This window comes from Archocentrus centrarchus, chromosome 22 (genome assembly GCF_007364275.1).
Source record: "Archocentrus centrarchus isolate MPI-CPG fArcCen1 chromosome 22, fArcCen1, whole genome shotgun sequence".
Classification (NCBI taxonomy): Eukaryota; Metazoa; Chordata; class Actinopteri; order Cichliformes; family Cichlidae; genus Archocentrus; species Archocentrus centrarchus.
In genome coordinates, this window is record NC_044367.1 from 24,017,737 (window position 1) to 24,037,575 (window position 19,839).

At 40.5% G+C, this 19,839-nt stretch overlaps 1 protein-coding gene across 1 annotated transcript in view; it reads left to right on the forward strand.

Annotated features, from left to right (window-relative positions):
• The first annotated feature begins 440 nt into the window (after positions 1–440).
• Positions 441–19,839, forward strand: part of alk (ALK receptor tyrosine kinase) — a 394,751-nt gene continuing 375,352 nt past the window's right edge. The window contains exon 1 of the mRNA XM_030718325.1: positions 441–1,185. Within this exon, the coding sequence (XP_030574185.1) occupies positions 441–1,185 (745 nt within the window). The remainder of the gene's footprint in view (positions 1,186–19,839) is intronic.

Below are 19,839 nucleotides of genomic sequence, written 5' to 3' on the forward strand. Positions count from 1 at the left end.
GGACGCTGCACCCCGCTGCTGACAGAGAGACCACTTGTACCGCCGTCACAACTGTGCCAAGAGACAGGGAGTCTTTGAAAGCCACCGGAGCGAACCCGACCGGCATATCAATCAGCGTCCCGGAGAGCGACTCGCTCGGTTCGCACCGGTGATAAAAGGTATTGTCTTACAGGTCTGTGTGCGGGGAACAGAGAGGGGACATGGCACTTTTTCCGCTTGAAAACGGGAGGATAACAATAGTAGGTGGCAAACGAATGTAAAACCCAGTTCCCCTCCGTCTTGCCACTGGTGCGCGCCGGCAAAGAGGCGCAGGATACGCAGGATCATCGATTCGCACTTTGTGATTTTTGCGCTGCGTAACCTATGTGACAAGAGAGGAAGCGGTGAACGGTGGAATTAAGGCGCGCGTCTCCTAAACTAAACAGTCAAATTATTAAACCATGGACGCCAGGATATTATTTTTGCTTGTTTCTTCTGCAGCATTTTTCGCTGAGCTGCACTGCGCCTCGCCAAGGACCACAGCGGGGATGGAGCTCCCCGCCATCGGCTTCAGCAACAACAGCAACAGCAGCGGAGAAATCGGGGGCAAAAAAGACTCTAACCAAACCCAAATCTCCAGGAACAAGAGGAAAACACTCGCCGTGGATTTTGCGGTCCCTTCTCTGTTGCGCTATTATCTGGCGGAGTTCATAAAGAGACCCTTGAACGGCGACTGTCAGACTTTTAGCGGATGTTACACGGTGCGCGCAAACTTAAAAATGCAATGCATACCTTTACAGAAAACAATTTCTACTTTTGTGGACCCCAAGTCTGCTATGGAATCAGCACTGAGGAACGCGTCTGCTGATGGACAGCTCCCCTTCTTCTACAAGCGACCGCTGTCCAAAGTTCTGAAATTGGGCTTGACAAAGGCAAGCAGGAAATCAAACCAAGTTGTGGTGGAAATAGGAGAGGATCTAGTCAGGACGGGATGCGGGGGGTTGTCTGTATACGAGGAGGCCCCGGTATACATCCTGGAAATGGACCTCACAACTATTCTGGAGTGGTGGCTCGGCGCCGAGGGGGGCCGGCTCAGGGTCCGGCTTATGCCCGAGAAAAAGGCGCAGGTGCCAGGGATTGAGGATCGGTACACAGCGGCCATTCGAGCGTCAGACCCCCGCCTCTACCTCCAGATATCCTCCGCGGGTGAGTCCCTCTCTTCTACCCTCCCTTCGCGTTTCGCTCTCACTCTTTTGCCGTGTTGTTCCCTCACACCCCCATATTCAACTCGCTCACGGTTGTGATTTAAGTTCTGATGTGATTCATGTTTGATGCCGAATCCAGTGCGCTTGAAGACGCTCGTTGGATGTGCTTTGGTTGGCTTAAAATGACAGCACATGGGAAAAGATCTGTTATTTGCGCTGCTCTGATGGGGAAATGATGACTGAGGTATAAATATGTGTATGCGAGAAGAAAATAACACTCAGGGATTTCTTACATTTAGTTCTGTTGCTCTGATTCAGGGGACTCTCCAGACCCCTGTTTTATTATTGATGCCCAGAGCAGTTGTGAGAGATGAACTGAATGTTGATTTAATTTTCAAACACTTTGATTTTTTCCACATGGGATCCATGATGTGTATATGCAGCATCTTTAGAGGCATCTATGTCACTTCTGAGATGATAATCATTATTTCATTTTAGGGGAAAGAGAGGCCTCATTGCCTGATAATAACATGTGTATACTGCATAAGGATAACTAAAGGCTACGCAATGATGCTTAAGTTGGAAAAGGCCCCAGCAGGGGTTTATTTATTTATTTATTTTTAACTCCACTGGCTTCTTCTTAAAGATACCTTCTCAATTCCCCAAGCTAACCTGTACTGAAGGAAGGACGGAGATTTAAGAAAACAGGTTTTTATTTTGATTAGGCACAAATTAAGTCGTTATCTCCAAGAAAGCTTTAGCACTCAATACTCAAGGGTCCTTCCCCGTTCTTCTGAGCATCGGCACAATCAGTGTAATTGCTTAATCACTTTGATGAGGGAGGCTGGCCCAGAAAAATGCAAGGGAATCCATCAGACAAAAGAAGAGGCTGGCTAGGCTGGAAGATACACCCCCCACCACATCCCACCCCCACATACACATACACACATAGACCCCAAGGACTATGTGCACAGGGAAATGTATGCAAGATACACACTGAAACTAAGAAAGCAATGACGTTACATTATGTAGTAAGTTACTGTCTGTTTTGGTTGCTGCATTAGGATTTTATTTGACATATGCTGTTATTACAAGTAGAGATTAAACACCTCAGTATGTCACACGCACATCTGAGACTATGGCAGAGAAACACCTGAGTGGACTACCCCTGCAGTTCCCAGCAGGGATTCCAGCAACACAGCTGGTAGTGTTAACAGGTGGGAACCCATCTTGCAATGATAGCATTATATCGTTTTTGCAGTAAAGACATTATCATTTTATTTTTATTTATTTATTTTTTTTACAAGCACCCCTTTCTCATTGTGACATTTGAATAAATCTTGAGAAAATCACCGAACCCTACGACTTCCAGCAGCTCAGTAGCAGATCAAGATGGTTACTACTGTGTGACTATAAAAAAACCCAAAACAAACGAACAAAAAAAACCAGCAGGAACAATGTGACATCTGCAAACAGATGAAGCCACAATAGCTGGATGGGTCAACAAAATGATGGACTTTGACAAAGGATATTTCCTTTTGCTTATCATTTTGCTGTTGACACTCCCCTCATGAAAATGACCGCTGTTGCTGAAACCATGATTTTCCCAAACCAAGTTATTTGTGTACCACAAGACATAAAAATGCCCACAGTAGAACACTGCTGATGTGAGCATTTTTAATGCCCAGTTTCTTTTTAATTGAAATGGAGGTAATATGTCAGCTCTCAGCAGGTTTTCTGCCCAAAACAGCTCTGAGTGTTCGCAGGTGGGAAGCCCGCAGGGGATGTTTTTTCTTCTCCCGAGGGGGCTCAGCTGGATTTTTTTTTTTTAGAGCACCACTTTCTTTCTCTTTAAAACCACTAACTGGCTCTTACTCACCATTTTCACTGTCATATCAAAAAGTGTTGTATTTGTCCAACAGTGACTCTGATATATTTTCCAGCTGATAGGAGCTTTGGCTCATTTGAATCCCTATCAGGCTGGAGGGTCACGACATCTTTAAGCAATATATTTATTATTTATTCATCTAATTTTGAGGACTTGATTGCATTCGCACTTTTTAGTGAAATGTGAGCTGCAGTAATGTAAAACAAAAGATGAGCTTGTTTTAAAAGCAGCAAAAAATCCCATTATTTTAACTTTATACTTCAATGAACACTTGCAGGCACAGAAGTGAGAGAGAGCAGATTTGATTGGAATGAATAGACCACCGTCCATTGTTTATTACATCCGTGATCCTTTCTCATTTCGCCTCTATGCCGCATCCTTACATAACCCAAAAATTGATCACGTATTTAATCATTCAGGAAGTATGCTGCTCAGAGGCACTTCTTATAGGAAGCTTCAGTGAGAAGATATAGGAGCATCCTTTCATTTCAGAGCTGTTGGTAGGGGGCTGCATTGAGAGCGCAGCATCAAAATACACAAAAATAAACAGTAAAAAGGGGCAGTCCTTGTATCTTCGGACTCATTTTGTCTCCTACTGTGTGCAACGAATCAAAACACAATGTTAGTGCATGCCAGAGTTTGCTCTTATCAAATAAAATCAGTCTTTTTATGTGGATAGAAATATTACTGTTTTTCAACACACACACTGTTTATGTATGTGTGTGTGTGTGTGTGTGTGTGTGTGTGTGTGTGTGTGTGTGTGTGTGTGCGTGTGTATATATATATATATATATATACCAGAGGCCTGGTTAAGCCTGTTTTCTTTCAGTTTAAAGAAAAATACATACACCAAAAAAATCTGGATCCTGTCACATGTATACATTTCATCACAAACTGGCCTCACAGCAGTTCATGAAAGTATTTACACAATTTCAATGATTTACATTGACAGACCTCGATGAGCATTTTTGCTGTCTCCATCGTCCTGCTTTGAAACTGCATGTGGCGAGAAATGGGTGGGTCCGACTGTGAAACAGCACACTGTGATTTCAGAGTGTTCTTCTACTGTTGGCTCTGTATGATGTCAGTGAGAGTGGATGTGCCTAATATGGTCACCTCAAGCACAAAGCTCTAGCTGTGAGCAGACCCACCTAGTACCTGCTGTTCAAACTGTCGGTTTGGGAGGAATGACCAATCACAACCGCATTGAAAGGCGAGGAAGGCCTATCATAGGATACTGTAAATAACGATTACTGCAAAGCTATTCTAGAATCCAAGAATAACTATATGAATCTTCATACGACCATTTTAGATCCCCTTTAAAGACATTTTGCCTGTGATCTCTGTTTTTAGCTTCTCATTTGCATTATTTTCCTCCACACTGTATAGAAAAGGCTCTGTACATGGCAGAGCATCAGAAGCACACAGTGGCCACTTTTGATCTGCGTATACTACGGGGTTGTGATGAAGTTTAGCATTTTTTTTTTTTTTTTGAAAGGGTTTTTTAATAGTCCTCCAGGTTAGGTTGCTAAAGCAGTAATTCACCTGTTGCCTTCACAAAAAAGCCTTGACACGATGCCCTCTAACACTTTGTGTTTCATTGCAACATCACAGTCTCACTTCACACAACACATTATCATACAGGTCAAGTGAACTGCTACCTGTTTAATTAGATGTAGGTGTCAGTTTGGGTGTGAATGTGTTGTCAGTCTGAATACGTTCACTTGGGAAAAGGCATTGACCTGTAATGCCCTTTCCCAGGTCAGGCTGCTTTCTGGCTGATGTCATAACAGGATAATTGGCTATTATATCCTGGTATGATTCTTGTTGGCCTTGAGAGTATACTGACTTTCAATATATTTTTTATTTATTAACTTTTTTCTTAGTTCTGAACCAGATCTCATAACACAGCTGTAAAACACAAGTTAATCTAGAATCTACACATAAATCTTTTCATTCTTTAGCCAGCTGGGGAACACATGCAGTCCAAGCACACCTTATGGGCTAACGAGGGAAGACCACTTTCTAAATGAATGGGATTCGTTTCACTTTCACTTGGACGTAAAACCGAGCCATCTGAATCACCCACACCCACTGCTTTTGCTGCACATGTTTTTTAGATTTCCAGTTCAGTTTAATTTCAGTGTCTGTGCTTGTTTCATTTTAGTTTCAAAATGTTTTTTTTTTTAAGCATTAGTTTCATTGTTTTATATTTTAATGTAGGGCACTATTTGTTATAAGAACATATATTGCAGTATTGATACGACACTCTGTGAAGGCAAGTGAGTAATTTATACATCACAACCTCAATATATGTGTGTTTCCTCAAGTATGTTGTGTTCACCAAATGGACAAAATTTAAACTTTAAAAAAAATTTTTACTCTGTTTTGTGAGCACAAAATCCCAGTTACAGTTCAGCTCATTTAATTTTTATATATGTAGTTTTCTCTGTCACAATTTCTTTTCCACTGATAATTTTAGTTTTCAGTTTAGTTTTAGTTCATTACAGCATCTTTGCAATGCTGTTATAGAATTATACTTTCCATTCAGGAACCTTTACAGTGTGAAAGAGTTTTCACAGGGCTCTATGCACGCTATGCACGCCTCATACCAACTGCCAGGTGCAGTGGTAAAGAGTGATGATTTGGGCTTGTTACGCAGCCACAGGACCTGGGCACCTTGTAGTCACTGAGTCAACCATGAACTCCTCTCTATACCAAAGTATTCTATAGTCAAGTGTGAGGCCGTCTATCAGACAACTAAAGCTTGGCCCAAACTGGAGGGGTGCACTACAAAGCCACATTAATGGCTTAGCAGGTTATGTCAAGCTTAAAGTCAGAGTTTCCTATGTCATGAAAATGTCTTTTTTTTTTTTTTTTTTACCTGGTTAAATCACCACAGTAACTTATGCGGGCCAGGAGCAGGTTATATTCAGAGTTTTGGTGTAAAATCATCTATAAGCACCATATTCAGAGCATGTTTTAAGTGTAATACAGACCCTCTGCTGGATGTATACATTTTATATGTGCAAGTTTTTAATTGTCATGGGAATGTGTGTATTATTCAGAAAATGTAAAAATGTTTTTATATTTGATTCTAATCTGCTACTTATTCTGTTTTGCACTGCTGGAATTGCAGCTACTAGAACAGGGGACGCACATCAAGCGTACCTGTTCAAACAATAAAATTAATTTCATTTTGATCTGTTAAAAAAAAAACTAAAGCAATTTCTGCATCTCCTTTATTAGGCTGAGAGACAGTAACCTTTAATTGTTCAGTTTAAAGTTTCAGAACCTGCAGCGGTCAGCAATTAACAGCAACACTGAGAGCACACTCAGCTACAAAATAATTAACTTGAATTAAAATGTTTTTTGAATTTATTTAATAGAACAAAAGAATATTTTATTTATAAATATACATTGTTTATGGTGCAATCACGTCTCCAACAAATTGAGACATTCTCAGAAACTTAGACTTAATCCATTAAAAATACATAGGAGTGGTTGCCGTGTTGCCTCACCATCTTGAATACAGTGGCCGAGACAGACGTCACCATTCTGCCTAATCGCGTTATATTTTGGCGTTTAGAGACTGGCCACATATACAGTACGCCAAAGGTGGCGAAAAGAGCTCGTAGGAATTCCCGTGCCATGGAGGCAATTTTTTAATTTGTGTCTGCACCTTCAGACTTATTTTATCGTCAGAGAAGGGGGTCCCCTTCACAAAAGGAGCGAAAACGTGAAGAAAAGAGGCAATGCAACCAGCATCTCAATAACATGTCATCCTCTTCATTCTCACCTCAAGCCTCATCTCTTGAACTGAAGTCAGGACTGTGAAGAGTGCACTGACAGCCTACCCAGATGGCAAAAGACTCCAGGGCAGATCTGGTGTGGCCACAAAATATTTTATTGACCCTATCCATTTTTTTATTCCTCAGTTATTGCTAAATGTTGAAAATAATCAAATTACAATTCATGTGTACAAAATTTTATTTATTTTATTTTTTTTACACAAACAGTAGAAGAAATGTGCCAGCCTGCCACGGACATTATGGGATACAGTCTAAATTTAATGTTTTTGATCTCTCTTCGCTGACATAAACATGTTTGCCCTATAGCAGCAGCTGTAGCTAGGATTATGCACAGGTCAATTATACACTGTACTTTTAATCTCTTGTCCTTTTACTGTTATATTTTTATGTTCTTTATAGATTTGTAATCACTTTTATCATCGTGTGATAACTTATCTGATTGGAGTAGACGGCACACACGGGGATCATTTTGTGTAGAAGAAAAGTCAGGTGAAACACCCCTTTTAATGTGAGCCCGCTCAGAGCCTGAAGAAGCAGAAAGCTCGGCTTAAAGGGAGAAAGCTGAAAACCACTGTCATACCTGTTATCTCCAACCTGGGTTTTAGGTTTTGTCGAGCCAGCTAAGCCAAAGAAAGCCCGGCTGTGTTGAATTTCCTTCGTAGTATACTTCTTGGGTCATGCTACAGGACAATAATCCCAAGCACAGCAGCAAATCTACAACAGAATGGTTGAAAAAGAAAAGAATCAAGGTGTTGCAATGGTCCAGTCAGAGATCAAACCTTAATCCAATTGAAATGGATGGTGGGACCTTAAGAGTGTTGAAGCAACGCTGTGAAGAAGAGTGGGCCGAAATCACGCCACAATGATATGAGAAACCGATAAAGTCATAACCAAAATAATTACTTCAAGCTATCGCTGCTATATGTGGTTCTACAAGCTTTTGAGTTATGGGGTGTACTTTGTTTTTCATAGGGCTGCACAGAGTGCTGTGAAAACCCTTCACACGACTGCATGTGCGTTGCCTCTCCCTCGTGATGCCCTTGGTTATTATCACATAACCCCCCATTCATACGTTGTCAGACTGAATAATTTGTATGGGATTTCGCACACATTTGCCAGATTGCGATTTATGATCATACTGGAAAGTATCCTTGGTTTAATTCACTTCTAAACAAAAGTGGATTATTGTGAATTATTGTGAGTAACAAATGACAGAAGTTTCCGCAACACGGGTGGACTCCACTGACACTATAAGCCTCACACTGTATGCTCAGTGCCTCCTACTAGATTACTCTGTTGCATGTTTGCAGAGCCACAGTTATTGTCATAAGTGATTATTACATTGTGTTTCTGCAAAGCAAATCTGTGTTTACTTGCTGTTGATGCACAGAAAGACATGAGCTCTAAACACCTCACACATGCATGCACGCAAACACCTGTCCTCCCTCCGCTTCTTTCCATTGTCACACACTCCCTCCTCCATACAAAATGACTCAACACTAGGCTCCAGTGAGTATTGTCTCACTCTTTCAGCATTTTTACGCCCCTGACTTGCCAATGTTTGGCATTTTTCTGTGTAATGTACGTGCTACACTTGTTTTTCCAGCCTCCAGAAAGACGCTGGCTATTAGCATGAAATAAATACCCGCCATGGCACCCAGAATAATTTGACAATCAGGGAAGCATGCCTGCGGGAATCAAGGCATTAAACTCTGCACAGTGCATTTATACTTACTCGCCTTGTGCGCCCTATGGGGGACACCATTAACGAGAAATACTTCTACCAGTTACAGTATAAGAGAAGGGAAACAATGCTCTGCAGGTGTGATAAAGACATGACCTCTACTTTATTAACCTTTGTTATGTTTACCAAGTGGTGCCATAAATAGGTTGCAAAAGAATTGTTAAATGATTCCAGTGTTGGAAGCTGGAGGAAGTGGGGGCTTCCGCCTCATTAAGCTGCGCATACCTTCCTCAGAGCTCGTTGGGAAGCTGATGTTTCTCGCCGCACCATTAGCAAAGAGTGTCTTCATGAACACACTTAAGAGAGTTTGATTGAAGCCCTAAAGTAAAAGACTGCTACCAGTATGCTTGACAGGAGCAGCTGTGCATATTAGAGCTTTTCTTTGCCACATTTGCCCCCAACTCTGCCCCAAATCCAAACACGTGATTTTTTTTTTTTTTTTTTTTTTCATTGAGCATCACTAGTCTATTTCCCTTGAGAGGCTCAAAATTGAATCCTAGTGTGTGTGGTTTTACATGTTAGACAAATTCAGTAATTCCTTTGGAATCATAAAGTCAGTAAACAGTACATTTATAAAGTGAGATTACACACTCAGTACTTTGCTTACCTTGTGTTGCCTGTGGCCCTTTTGGAAGAGATTTATCTTTGAAAGACGAATAAACTTAATTTCCAAAACCTTTTTCCTTTGTCTCCTGACAAAGTACCTTGTAGTCTCAAGAGAAGTTTAATTTACGGTGTGAGAGAGTGTAGTCTGCCCCACAAAACCTACTGGTCACCCAGCATAATTACAATCATTTGTAAACGAGTACACAGACATACTCAATTAATTTTTATCATTATCCATCTTCATTTGTATACTGTTATTACCATTTCAATTGTTTTGTTGCATTGTCATTAACTTTATAGTTAAATATGACTGACTTGTTTTTGAAGTAATAATTATGTGTATTTGTGCCACTGAAAAACATGTTAATATGAACTTGAATGGAGGGTTTCTGCGATTACAATCGTGGTGACTTGCAGGCCCAAATAGATGTGAAGATTATCCATTTAATTTATCAGTCACAGTTATTTGGATAATATGCCAAACATTATCAGGCTCTAGCTTACGAGGGGTGATCAAAAGTTTTGCTGATTGGGTGCAGAAAAGTCTTAATTTTGGTTGATGTTCTGGCCATCTTCTTGTTCACCTCTGGCTCATTGTCAGCGTGGCTGCTGCTTTTAGATCGCTCTGTCGTTCTGTTCGGTCTCCTCGCATGTGTGTATCGACAGTGTGTGCTGGATGGTCCAGTGTGACAGAACAGTAATCCTTCAATTTCATTTTCAGTAAGTGGACAAAGTCACAGTGAGGCAAATATGGTGAGTGGTCCAGGTGGTGAGCAAAGACTGTGTTGGTGTGGCCAAAATCAGTGTGTTCTGTGCCGACATACGCCACAAATCAGGTTGTTGCTGCTGAATGTTCTCACTCAGGTAAGAACGTTCAGCTCAGATGAGAATGCAAAGTTCTACTGTGGCCAAAAAAACAAAAAATGATGAGCACGCGTCTGGTCACATGATGTGCTGTCTTCAGGCTTGGAAACTTCGATTCTTTGACTGAAAACTGCTCTTGTTACCAGTGATGGTCCTTAATGTATATTATATATGTGTTTCCTCATTACACAAGTGTGAGGTTAAAGGTGAAATCACAGCCAAATTTAAAATGATATTTGCAATCAGCAATTGCAGTATGTGCAGGTTTTGTGAACTGGTTCAAATGTAAGTGTAACTGTTTTTCTCTGTCTCATACCAGACTGAGCCAGATTTCTCTAATGTACTCTAATGTAAAACAAAGACAGCCTGGGAAAATGCAAAATCCAAGTTTTACATGATAATGATTTGTTTAAAAGCGAAAAGGTTATTTAATACCAACTTGACCCGTGTGGAGAAAGCAAATCCAAAAAAAAAAGAAAAGAAATGAATAAAGTATATTGATAACTGTTTTCAAGCAGAAACACCAGGGTGTGGTTATTACCAGCCAATAAAATCATCACCTAAATAGGCCATTCTCAGAAGCAGGAAATTGACTAAAAAGTCAGGAGCATGAAGAGCTCATTGAAATACAGTCTGAAGGGTTGCAGGCACTCCAGGTAGGTTTGAAAAAGTAATAAAAAAAAGTCTTCTTTTTTTCAGGGCAAAAAACATTAAAAATACACTAATGCATATCTGCTTGCACCTTTTTCAGAGTGTAGAAATACAAAGACACAAACAGAGCAATTATAGTGTCATTCACCACAGGTGTACAACACTAATTAAATGCATAATTTTCTTTAGCTTCTAGGGGCAATGGTGAGTACGTTTCTCTAGAAGTACATAGTCCTGTGTTCACTTCTAACCAAAGATAGTCGAAACACAAGAAGTTTAACTCTATAAACAGCAAAATACAACAAATACACTGAAGCCCCTGAAGAAGTCTTGGAACTATAGTTAACCTTTCCAGATATGGTTTGAAAATTCCTCCTAGACCATGGGGGGTGGGGGTGGGGGTGGGGGGTTCCTCCAGGAACTCACAAAAGATCCAAGGAAAACATCCAAAAATGCCAGGCCTCACTCACCCCATTAAAACTTGACATCCATGTCAAGTTAAATTATCTCTGAGCACATTTAAAAATAGCATATGTTGACCAGACTGCTGTACTGCTTAAATGTCAAGTGTTGGTGAGGACCTGGCATGAAGAGGAGAAGCTACAGGAAAATAATGTTCACTTCCTTGCTTTAATCTGAGGAAAAGAACAACCGCTAACCCAGCAGAACATTAAGACTCAAATTTGTCACTCCTTGACGAAGCTCGCAGTTTTGGGAAACTGATGAGTGGGAAGTTGAATGATTCCAAAGAAAGAGATCCCTTTATTTTGCTTTACTTTGGCTTAAACCAAAAATAAACATTCACAAAAAGAAAATCATAGCTACAGTCAAGCATGAAGTTGTCAATGTCAGTGGTTTGCTGCTTCAGGGCGACTTGCAATTGTTGAGTGAAACATGAATTCAGCTCTTGGACAGAAAATTCTGAAGGAAAATGCTAAGTTATCAGTCAGCTGAATTGAAATACAATTGGGTTATACATATACTTATAAATGGCTCAAAAAGAATAAGATTAATGTTTGGCAGACCTCAACCCTCAAACCTGAAAGGATCAGTTCATGTTCATAACCTCTGGAAATGTGGCTGTTCTGAAATAATTCTGTAAATTCCACCACAGTGATATGAAAGCCTGATCTCTTGATATCAGAAGTGTTGGATTGTTGTAGCAGATTTCACAGCTAACTATTAAGTTTAACTTCTGTCAACTTCTGATTAAAGAGTTGATGTTTTAGTAAGAGTAACACCCCAAAACACAGGAAATCAAGTGGAGGATGAATACATTTTTGTGGAGCTGTAAGTGTTCATCCTGTGACACACTATTTCCCCTTGCCTGGCATGAGCTGGCACCTGATAGATTAGTGTATGTGATACGCAAGTATGTGGCAGATTAATCAACGCTAGGTGCTTTCAGACCAAACAGTTCTGGGGACTTCCCGAGGGTAACTATCCACTTGGCTGCTCCCATGAGAACTACACATCTCTAAGAAGCCATTTTTCCTTATTGCAGTTACTCCACCAATGTGAATGCTAACGTGAAGTTGGAGGACACCATTAGTGGAGCTCTTTGTTGCTGTGACATTGGATTCACAATAAAAGGAAAAAGAAATGTGTGAATTTGGACTATGACATTAATAGGATCTATATTTATATGCCAGAATATGACCAATGGCTGTTTTCATTATGTTATGAAATTTAAAACAAACCACCAACATCTGATAGAGGGTTCCTGCAGCGTCCCGTGCCCTCGATGATAGCCTCCAAATCCAGACTGACAAATCCTTTATGCCTGCATGAACAACACATGTCGGTTTGTGGTTAACGATGGCGTTCATTAAACCACCGATTCAGATTTGCTTCGGTTGTTGTGGGGTCTTTTCTGTCTTGTAAAAAAGAACACGTTCTCAGAAGATGTCGAGTCAAAGTTGCACTGCATTCCCCCCCTTTGCATATAAGCTTAATAAAGCCTGAAATTTATTATCACTTAATTTGTTTGCAAGGTGCCTATGGCTCTCTATAACGTCTCTGCTAATGTTTATATGTTTTTTTTTTTTTAAATACAGTCGCTGCCAGCCAGTGTATGCCTAGATCACAGAGATCTGTCTTGTACTAGAGATAACCTACCCTGTAGTAGAAGCTATGAACATGCAGACATACAAAAACAGTGGGACTTGCTCCAAAAGTTATGTATATAAAAAAACTTCCAAAAGTGCCGATTGAAAATAGCTACAAAGTGCATTCCTTATCCAAAGAGATTATTAGATATGGACCAAACTGTGTTCAAAAGCTCCAAATAAAAGGAAAGTATCAAAACTGCAAAAACAATATGCCTAACATTTAGTGTTAGTAATTTAAAAAAAAAAATGCTGTTTACTGCTAATTTACCTAGCAGCAAAAATGTGATAATTTACTTTTCCAAATTATTCACACATGCAGATTGCTGCTGTAGATACATGTGTAGGAAAAGTAAAGCAGTTTAAGCAGCAGGCAGTCCTACAATTTGAAACAATTTGCTGAACATCCTGCAGCCAGCTTTGTTTCCCTGACTGTATGCAGAATTCCTGACTTCACAAGTGCAGATACCCATCCACGTCAGTATACAGAGACCAAAGTGACCCCACTAAGAAGGAAAAAAGTTGAACCTCCAACTGGATTACTGTGATTAATGACTAATGTAATTAAAGAATATGAAACACTAATCCTGCGCAATATCATTACTGAAAACATGCACATCATTTAACCTGCTTTATTGTCACATTTTTCATGTAATGCTGAACACAGTTAAAACATTTTTTTTTTTTTTAAAGTCACAAATAACACATTTTTAAATAACTGTGGATGCTTTGACCTTTTATATGCAGTCTATGGGACTTTTGTGTGGGAAAAAGTGAACCGCTATCATTCTTAAGTCACCTGAAATAAAGGAGTAAATACTTTGGTGGGATTGCAGTTTAAATGCAGCTCGATGACACGGCGCACCTGTTGACCTTTAATTTAGTCCTTCCAGGTGGAAACCTGCAGTGCCAGAAAGAAAAGTGACATGACATTGCAAGTGTGGACTCGTGGTAATCAATGGGACTCCTGACATTTAAAACTTGTATCAATCAACTGCTAATGGTGAAATCAATAGGAAGTCAGAATAACATGCCACTTTATTATTTATACATTTCTATGATCAATTCACTCAAGGAGTCAGCAGTGTGTTGTGACACCCCGGTGGACCCGTGAGACCCTGGGCACCTGATCGATACTGCACATTGCACTGAGCATGATCAAGTGCATGTGTCTCAGTGTTAGCCGCTAACTACTGTTTATTTGGAGACGGTGTGTTTGGAGATACGATGTCACTTGAGAGGACAAAGCAAAGAACTCAAAATGAATAGAAGAACTTTCCCTGCCGCAGTTTTCGAGTCTGTTAGTCTGAAAAGTTGAATCATTCCTCTGCACAAGTGTGCGTAATAAAATATTCAGAGAATTTGCAATACAAACTTGATTCCAGTGCTCAAACATCAGTATAGCTTGACTGAACTAAGGACAGTGCAGTGATTTTATTATTACTATACGCTGTCACCACACACATTTCCATATAGACCCATATGAAGTATTTCAAACACATTAGTTTCAGTTCTAACAGCCCTACGTTACCCCCCCCCCCCCCCCAAAAAAAAACACCACTTCTCAGTGTCACCATGTCTACTGCAGATGTTGAAAATTAATGCATTTTAATGAGATGCCCCTTGAACTCGCTCAGATTCATTTATGACAGTCACGCATTGAACAGGTCTGCTGTCAGCGTAATGAGACGGCCGATTTTTCTAGGCTTAAAGAAAGTGAAGAAATCATTAATTTGGCTGCCCGAGCTGGTGAATTGTACAGCCTGTGAACTGGCCCTCACATTACTTGGCTCCATCTCAAGAGCTCAGAGACCGCAACTGTTGCCCAAAAAAGACAAGCTGTTAGCATTCTGTAGGCAGCCATACTTCAAATAAAATATGAAAACGACAAGCTTGCCAAATTGGGAGCTACAGATAAACACCTTGACAGTGTAAACAGCAGCTAATGCCCTTTATGATATTAATCACCCTGATTGTAGTTAATGCTTGTGTCACTGTTTTGTAAATTAGCTGGGCTCAAGGTGACTTTGGCTGTGATTCTTTTTTCACTCCTTATTCAGCAATGCTGTCTCTTTTCTTCTTTCCCCTGATGTTTTAGTTATTTATGCCACTTGTGTTTTTCATTTTTTTTTTTTTTCTAAAAAAAAGCTGCCTGTTTGATTAATGGTTATGCTCGTAAGAGGCCTCGGCACTGGAGTTTAGCTTAAAGCTAGATGCAGAGTTGAACACATACTGTACACAAGCTGAATGTGAAGATCACATCCTGATATGCTCCACTTTCATAATGAGAAAGGTAAATAATGTGCATAGTCAGTGGTCGTACTGTTCTGGAAGCTCTGCACTGTATGTGTATATCTCATTATATATGTGTTTTCCAATTTAAATGCCAGGGTGCCAGCACTTGCCCAATTTAGTACTTTTGTACATTTGTAAGCCGTCTTTGCCATTTGTTAAGCAGAATATGATATTTTACATGCTATGTTATATGTTGTATATTATATAGCAGAATATTTGTTACATTGAATATACATTTCCAGCTTCTGTTTCTATAGTGTGACAAAAATATGTCAGATAAAACATAAAAAAACTAACAGTTTAAAAAATGGCAGATTGTTTTTTGTTTTTTTTGTGTGTGTGTGTGTGTGTGGGGGGGGGGGGGGGGGGGGTGCATTTTTGGCCACAGCAGCTTTTATCGACAGTGGAGGGAGACAGGAAATGGGGGAAAGATACGGGGAAGACACGCGGGCAAATTGGCGATGGGCCGGGACGCGAACCCGTGCCACCACGCGTCATGCGTATGTGGTCGCCGGCTTCACCACTAAGCCACCCAGGCGCCAGCAGATTGTCTTTTAATCAATTAAAACACGCCAAAGGCTGGAACACATGCAAAAAGTTTTCAGTAAGGGCCTTCTGCCAAAACTCCTACCTAACATGTGAATAGTGTGAAAGGCTCTATTTTAACCCCAAAGCCAGGACCTTTTCCTAAACCTAACCAAAAAGTTTTAGTGCCTAGACCTGAAGGCTATAAAATGAGAAGACTTTTAAAAGTTAATTTACTTAAGGTTTTGCGGAGGATTTGTGAAAGTTATGAGTTTAAACAATGATGGAGACTGTTGTTTACCCTCTTGCATTCGTCTTCTCGCTTCCAAACGCCTTTCTCTCAGAAAACCCTGAAACGAAACATTTCCATCCATCCGCTTCCGCTCATCCTGTTCAGAGTCGCTGGAGCCTATCCCAGCTGTCATGGGGCAAGAGGCAGGGTACACCCTGAACAGGTCGCCAGCCTGTCGCAGGGCCAACACAGAAAGACAAACAACCTTTCACGCTCACATTCATACCTATGGGCAATTTATTATATTACAGTCAAAATAAAAATCAACCAGTGGTGAGTCCACATTCATATGAATAGAAAAGTGTGTCCCAAACATTTGACTGCACTGTATATGTAGTCTTTTTAAAAGAATTTAATGTAAATGTACAATGTTCTAATGCATTATTCCACAGTTGCCTTCCATTAAAAACACATCATTGATTTTCTTCTTATTTCAAACTGATTGAAAATAATCAAACTAATTATCGTGTTCAAGTATAATGAATCTCTAACCTTCATTACCTGTCTGTGTATTATCTACAATGGGAACAACAAGGAAATGTAGTGTTGAAAGAAGAATTGCTGATCTGCTGTTGTCCTTTCTTTCAGTTATGTTTCATTCATGTTTTTATGCATTCCGGCAAAGAATTATGATGTGCATGATGAAGGCTAAATGATGTCTCATTGATAGGTGTGTTTTTTTATGGCTTGTTTCCTGTCCTCTCTCACTTGTTTCCTGCCAGTACTTAACTTGGAGGGAATGAGTATGGAGACAGATGGAAACAACTATGCATTAGGACATTGTCTTAAGTTTCAAATTTTCTCATGTTCTAGATTTAGATTTGAATATAAATGAGTGCAACATAAGGCATCTCAAAAACAGATGAAATGTGGGTATGTAGGCTGTGAACTCTGACTAATACATTTGTTGTCCACATAGAAAATATCTCTTATTACAGTCAGAATTTCGAATAAAAAAGGTTACAGGTTATGTGCATTGCAAATTAGTAGCCATTTGGAGTTGTATTCCCAGTCCCAGTCTTCTTGTAATGTGTTGGTCCACATCAGCCTGTTAGAGAAATATGTCTGCTTAGCTGCAAAATGCTCCAATGTTAAAGAAGGTTCATCACTACAAGTGACCCCTTTCATAGTTTAATGGAATATAATATAAAAATATTGATTAGTGCAGCTTTAATGGTATGATTTAATGTAAATTTCCAGATGGGAAAATGTTATTTTCCCCCAAAAAAAGGTCCTTGAAAGCTTCTTAGATTGTCAAAATATTCAGGCATATGACAGGATGTCAGGACAAAAGTCAAAGGAAAAGAGGATTTATAAAGGAGCAAGGGAGGTTACATGTTAAGAATAGTGTAACACATCCATGGTCTTTCCCATCTATTGAAGCACAACCACAAAGCTTTTCTCTGTTGTCAGATTGTCCTTGGGTTTTCACACATCTTAAGTGAGACTCATATTTGAACTAAATCAAACCAATCTGTGTGACACAAACCAGTGAGCTATGGAGCATCAGAGGGGAACATGGACAGTTTGACCAAAAGAAAACCCCCAACATTCACCTGGAGTTAAAAAGCCATTACCAGATGTGGTGCAGTTGCCATACACAAGAATTCTGGCAGCCTGAGAGGAGCAGCCTGAGTGCTCTCAGGCCATATCCCCAGCTCCCTTTATGATCTCTAATGGGATTGTTGAGAAGCGCCAGCAGCATCCTCATCACAGGACAAAACCCACTTAATGGGATATGATTCGCCATGAAAGGGCAAGGAAGAGCAGTTTCTTACTGAACCCACTTATCCCTTAAAACTTAAACCCATATCCCACATCCCAATCTTCCTATCTATTTCTCCAGTAGGAGACTGGAACTCAAATTTTGCCAACATTTCTTCTCTTCTTTGTGACATATACAGATTTTATGTTTGGGGGTTGTACAGATGAAGAGCCAGAGTCAGTGCCAAACTGTTTGTGGCTTATCAAATCCAGAGCATGCTCGGTGGCCTAGACCAGCTCAAAGGATGGAATTGCAACTTGTTTATCTGCTGAAATGAATACAGAGATGTGCTGGAGCTTTTCAGAGCTCACCAGTGCCTCAAGATGGCTTATCTTCTCAGCTTGAGTGGACAAGAACTCTCAGCTCTCTAAAAATAATTTTAGTTTGGCTTTCTATAGCAAGGCTCTCGAATGCTAGCCATAAAAAAAAAAACTGCTGTTGCACAATCAGCCTATTGTACAGAACAATAGTGACCAATAGCATGGCTTATAAGTGTTTTCTTTTTTTTAAAATTTATTTCTAAAGCCAAACCTGTCCTTTAAAAAGTTGTTCCTGGGAGTCAGTGGCTCCATGGTGTCATGGTTTACACTTTTGCCTAACATGCAAAAGGTCCCTGGTTTGAGATCAGGAGGAGAGACAAATTCCCTCAGGGATGCATCAGGAAGGGCATCTGGTGAAAAGTCTGCCAAGTTAAATATGTCAACCTCCCTGCTGTAGTGACCCCTTGTGAAAAAGAGAACAGCCAAAAGTAGCTTCTTCTGCTGGGAATCAAGTGTAAATGTGTCCATGATATTTAGGTTTTAAAATATTGATATAATATGAGTTTTGTGTAACTTTTCCTTCCAGCTCGTTCCTCTCTCACACCTGTTTACTCTGTATTACAGCTTCTGGCTTAGTTCTTTCACTTGAACGTTCAAGGACCTTTGACAGGGTCGATTTAATCCACTTTCCTCCCCCATTTGCCCTGTACATAGCATGTCAGGGGGCTCTTGTAACCTGAGGGATCCTGACCTTCACCAAGAACCATGCTGTTTTCCTGTAGCCTGCTTTTTGCAATCGTGGCCATTGTGTATTAACCTTGTTGTGCAACCAGCACTGGAAGATACAGTGTCTCCATTAACCACAAGAACAAACCATTTCAGATGAAAGACTGATGGCGGGCATTGCGCTTTGCACTGTACTTCCTCTTTTGTGTATGAATTGTGCAGGGTTGAAAGGTCTGGCATACGTCCCATCTCTCTTGTCTTCAGGCATCAGCATTTCAATTGTGTTTGTACTTCCACACGTGCAGCTCACCACTGTTTGAATATGTGTATGAGATCCATCTTGCATGTGCTTGATGTATGCCATATTAGCATGCATGCGCACATGTATTTGTGCATGTGCATTCATCCATGTGTGCATGTCCACTAGGGAGCACTGGGGTGCTTTCAGACACAAAGCCTCCTCCTCTTCTGTCTGATCCTGGTAGGACAGTGAGCTGGAGCCAGCAGCTAGCAGCCCCAGCTGCAATGCAACATGGGTAAAAAAAAAAAAATAAAGATCAGCACCTCAGATTTTTTTTTTTTTTGCTTAGTGCCAGCTGGATGACATCAGGTTGACCTTGCCATGCTTGCACTGAGTCCACGAAATCAAACCACATCCCTGGCCTCAGCACCCTTAACTCTAACACACATTTCCTCTCTACTTGCACACACCTTTTCACCCACATACTACAACTGCAGCCTGACCTTGGCAGTTGTTTTTGTGGTGTTAAGTAAAAAGACAACATAGAGTTGTGCAAAACAAAGTAGTACTGCTGGCAGTTTGGCCAAGTGAGGGGAATAGTTCACACTCTGGGTGGTACTGTTGTCGATTGCAGTGCAGGGTTTTGCCTATCGCAAATGCGAAGGTTTTGCTGAACTGCAAATAAATTGGAGATAAGACCCCTCTCTTACTTGGAAAGAATTAACCATGATGCAAGCAATTACTGTGGGTGGGCACTGGTGAAGCTGTGCAAGTCTGCAGGGAGGCTCATCACCAAGGTGCCACAGTAAATTGCGGGCTAAAATAGAATCGGTTTGTCAGTCCAATTATGTCAAAAATGCCCCCTCTGTTGTTTGCCT